The sequence below is a fragment of the Pinus tabuliformis genome, chromosome 1_1, assembly GCF_031772625.1.
Source record: "Pinus tabuliformis cultivar Carrire ecotype Pingquan chromosome 1_1, CPIR1, whole genome shotgun sequence".
NCBI lineage: Eukaryota > Viridiplantae > Streptophyta > Pinopsida > Pinales > Pinaceae > Pinus > Pinus tabuliformis.
Window position 1 is genome coordinate 253,180,666 of NC_142297.1, and position 3,474 is coordinate 253,184,139.

The window sequence follows — 3,474 nt, forward strand, 5'->3', positions numbered from 1 at the left end:
AAAATATATGACAGTTGTTTTCCTCAGCTGATCTGCATATTGGACAGAAACTTGGACCTTGCCATCCCCGCTTTTTCCAGTTTTCCCAAGATAGATTTTTGTTATGGAAAGTCAACCATGAGAAATAAATCATTTTGGAAGGGCATATAGATTTCCAAAATACACAAGGGAATATAGGATTGTGGGAGGCATCCTTTAAACCAATTAAATTCTGATAAACATCCTTAACACGCACCAGATTAATCCCTTTTGAATTTTTCCAGATGAGACAATCAAAATCCGATGAGCGGAATATACCACAATTTTTCTGAGGCATGTCCTGATGTGCTCCCATTGATGAGCGATAGCAACCGGCATCTCCAAATTTTGTGCTTCTTTCCAAAGAGGGATCGATCCCTGCCAACCATAAATCAAACTGTCCCAATAGAAGAAACCTTTTCTATGGAAAAACTTTAATAATCTTTTAGGCACACTGATCTCCTCGACACCACTTAGAAACTGGTCTTTTCCAATAAGGATCTTATTGCCGGCTTGAAAGTGCCATATTAAATTCCTCAGGAAATAACTTTCTACCTTACGGAGGCTTAACCATATTGAAGACCCATAAAAGGAGTCAATCCTTCCTTCTCTGAACCAAAGTGATATATCCTTCCTACCCAAATATTTCTTCTAAATTGTGATACTCCATGGTCCCTCTCCATAAATCCCTCTCCACAAAGACTTGCATAAAAGTGCCTTTCCGAAAGTCCGTAAATCCAGCAGACCCCATCCCCCCATGCTCTTCGGCAAAGAGATATCAGATAATTTAGAGAGATGAAATTTCCTTTTCCCCGATTGGCCACCCCATATAAAATTCGCAGTTAGCTTATTCATTTTTTGAATAATGCTAGTAGGAAGAAAAAATAAATGAGCCCAATATACTGCGAGTTGATTTAACACCAATTGCGCCAAGGTCACTCTTCCCGCCAAAGAAAGGCATCTGTATTCCCAAACTGATATCTTCTTGTAGTATCTATCTAAAATCCATTGCCAGTCCATCTTTGAATATCCATTTTATTTTATCTGGAAACCAAAATATTTAATTCCATGTCTGATGGATTGTGTCTCTATTCCAAATAGGGCGGATAACCATTCTACTACTTCCTGGTTGACATCATTGTGGTAAATTATTGACTTCGAAATTTTAATTTGCAATCCTGTAGCCTTTTGAAAATTATTAAGGACATCATAGAAACATAGCCAGGTGAATCTGCATAACATTCTAAACAAAAGAATGTCATCCACAAATAAATTATGTGAGATGGAATTATTCCTGCAGATTTTTAGTGGTCGACACCTGTTTTCCTTGACAGCCTTGTTAATATGGAGACTAAGCAAATTCATAGCCAAGATGAATAAAAGGGGCGACAGGGGATAGCCTTGGCGAAGTCCTCTAGCCGTAAGGAAGTAAGAAGATGGAATCCCGTTGACGATGATCGCATAGTTCACCTTCTCAACACATGCCATGACCCAGTTTATCATGTTAACTCTTAATCCAATCTTTGCAAGTAAGCACCTGGTGAAACCCCAGTCAAGGCAATCATATGCCTTCCGGAGGTCGATCTTGAAAATGACAGCATCACTTTTTTTAGAATGTATGGCAAACAGACTTTCTTGTGTGTTTGCAACTGCGTCCAAAATGTTTCTTCCCTTTAAAAAACTGTGTTGATCCTTTGTTAAGAATCTTGAAAGAGTTTCTTTGATTCTTTCTACAATAATTTTCGAAATAATTTTGAAGGAGATGTTACAAAGGGATATCGGTCTAAAGTCCTGGAAGGATTCTGCTTCTCCCTTTTTTGGAATGAGTGCTATATGAGTGGAGGAAGTTTTCTGATTGATACTGCCTGACATCTTGGATCCTTCCACCATCCTTAACAGATCAGATTTGATAAGATCAAAAAAGTGAATGAAGAATTCTATCGTCCAGCCGTCTGGACCTGGGCACTTATCCCTTTTAAAAGATTTCATTGTTCCTAACAGTTCCTCCTCGGTTACTGGCTGGAAAATTCGATCATTTAGTTCCTCATCGAACATCTGTGGGAACAATTCAATGCCCCATAAAATATCCTGAATCCTGCAGACTTCAGTTCTCTTATACTAATTTTCAAAATATCTCACAGCCTCGTTTGAAATGTCTTGTTGAGAGTATAGAAAACCTCCTCTTCCATCACTTATTTTCCATATAGAATTCTTTTCACGTCTGGAGCTTGCAAATTTGTGAAAAAAAATTGTATTCTTGTCCCCCTCCTTAAGCCAGATTGCCCTACTCTTTAATCTCCAAAAAGTTTCCTCCTGTTCTAAGATTTTAAATTTTTTCTTTTGGAGCTCCTTTATACGGCATCTCATTTTGAAGGATAGAAGATGTGCAGCCAGGGATCCTGATGTGCTGTCTAATTCCCTTTGAATTTCCCGGAGAGCAGATCTATTCATTTGCCTTTTCTTGAATTGCCAATCCTTAACCACCTTTCGAATGGAGTCCATTTTGTCCCTGAACGTCAGAAAAGAAGGAAAGTTTTCAGTTGATGACAACGCTCTCCAGGATTTTATTATAATATCATTAAACTCTTGATCTTCCAGACATGATCTATTGAATTTGAATGAGTAGCCTTTTCTAAAACCCTTTTCTCTCCAGCCTAAAAGTATCGGTCTATGATCTGATATGAACACATTCTCAATTGTTGAGAACGGCATGCCCATCTTATCAATTAGACTAGCATGTAGAATAAATCTATCGAGTCTCTTGGCTATATAAGCTTTCTCAATTCTTCCATTTTCCCACGTCGGAAGCATTTTGGGAGGGATTATATCAACAAGGTTCCTGCTTAGAAGCTCATTTTTTATTCTGTCTGCAAGGGGATCCTTTTTCTTGCTGATGCCCCAAATTTCATCCAAATTTAAAGTGACATTAAGGTCTCCTACAATCAAAAAAAGTTTAATGTCAAAAATGTTTGAAGCAAAAAGATTCTCCCAATATGGCAATCTGTTTTTGTAGGGTGCATATATATTTGGGATGTTGATAGGACATTTATGCCCCCTAATTTGCACCGAGATGAGGATGCTCGCCAAGCATCTATATGCTTTTGCTTTGATCCAATCAGGATCCCATAAAACCGCTAAGCCTCCAGAAAGGCCATTAGCTTCCAAAGCGGTTATATGCCAGGAGGGAAACATTTTCCTGAAATAGGAAATTGCTACAGAAGAGGCATGCATGGTCTCTTGGATTAATATGATTTTGGGGCTTGCTGAATGGAAAAAATTCTTTAAGGCCAAAAATTTTTGGTCTGCCCCCAGACCTCTTACATTCATGGATATGATAAAAGTCATTGGGGAATCTTTTCGGCCATGCTTGCTCTAAGAGGCCTTTCTTTTGTCATATCAATGATAGGGACATCTATAAGAGAGAGATTACGGACTCCTCTACCTGCTCCATCAACC

At 38.5% G+C, this 3,474-nt stretch overlaps 1 protein-coding gene across 1 annotated transcript; it reads right to left on the reverse strand.

The window, feature by feature from the left end:
• Window positions 1–2,136: 2,136 nt before the first annotated feature.
• LOC149212469 (uncharacterized) lies at window positions 2,137–3,249 on the reverse strand. Its single transcript, XM_089388704.1, has one exon. It carries the CDS (start codon window positions 3,247–3,249, stop codon window positions 2,137–2,139), a length of 1,113 nt encoding a protein of 370 aa, XP_089244830.1.
• Between the last annotated feature and the right edge of the window lie 225 nt (window positions 3,250–3,474).

What these genes read in the sequence shown, in the direction of transcription:
- LOC149212469 (XM_089388704.1), bottom strand. Translation starts at nt 3,249, where the DNA reads ATGCATGCCTCTTCTGTAGCAATTTCCTATTTCAGGAAAATGTTTCCC.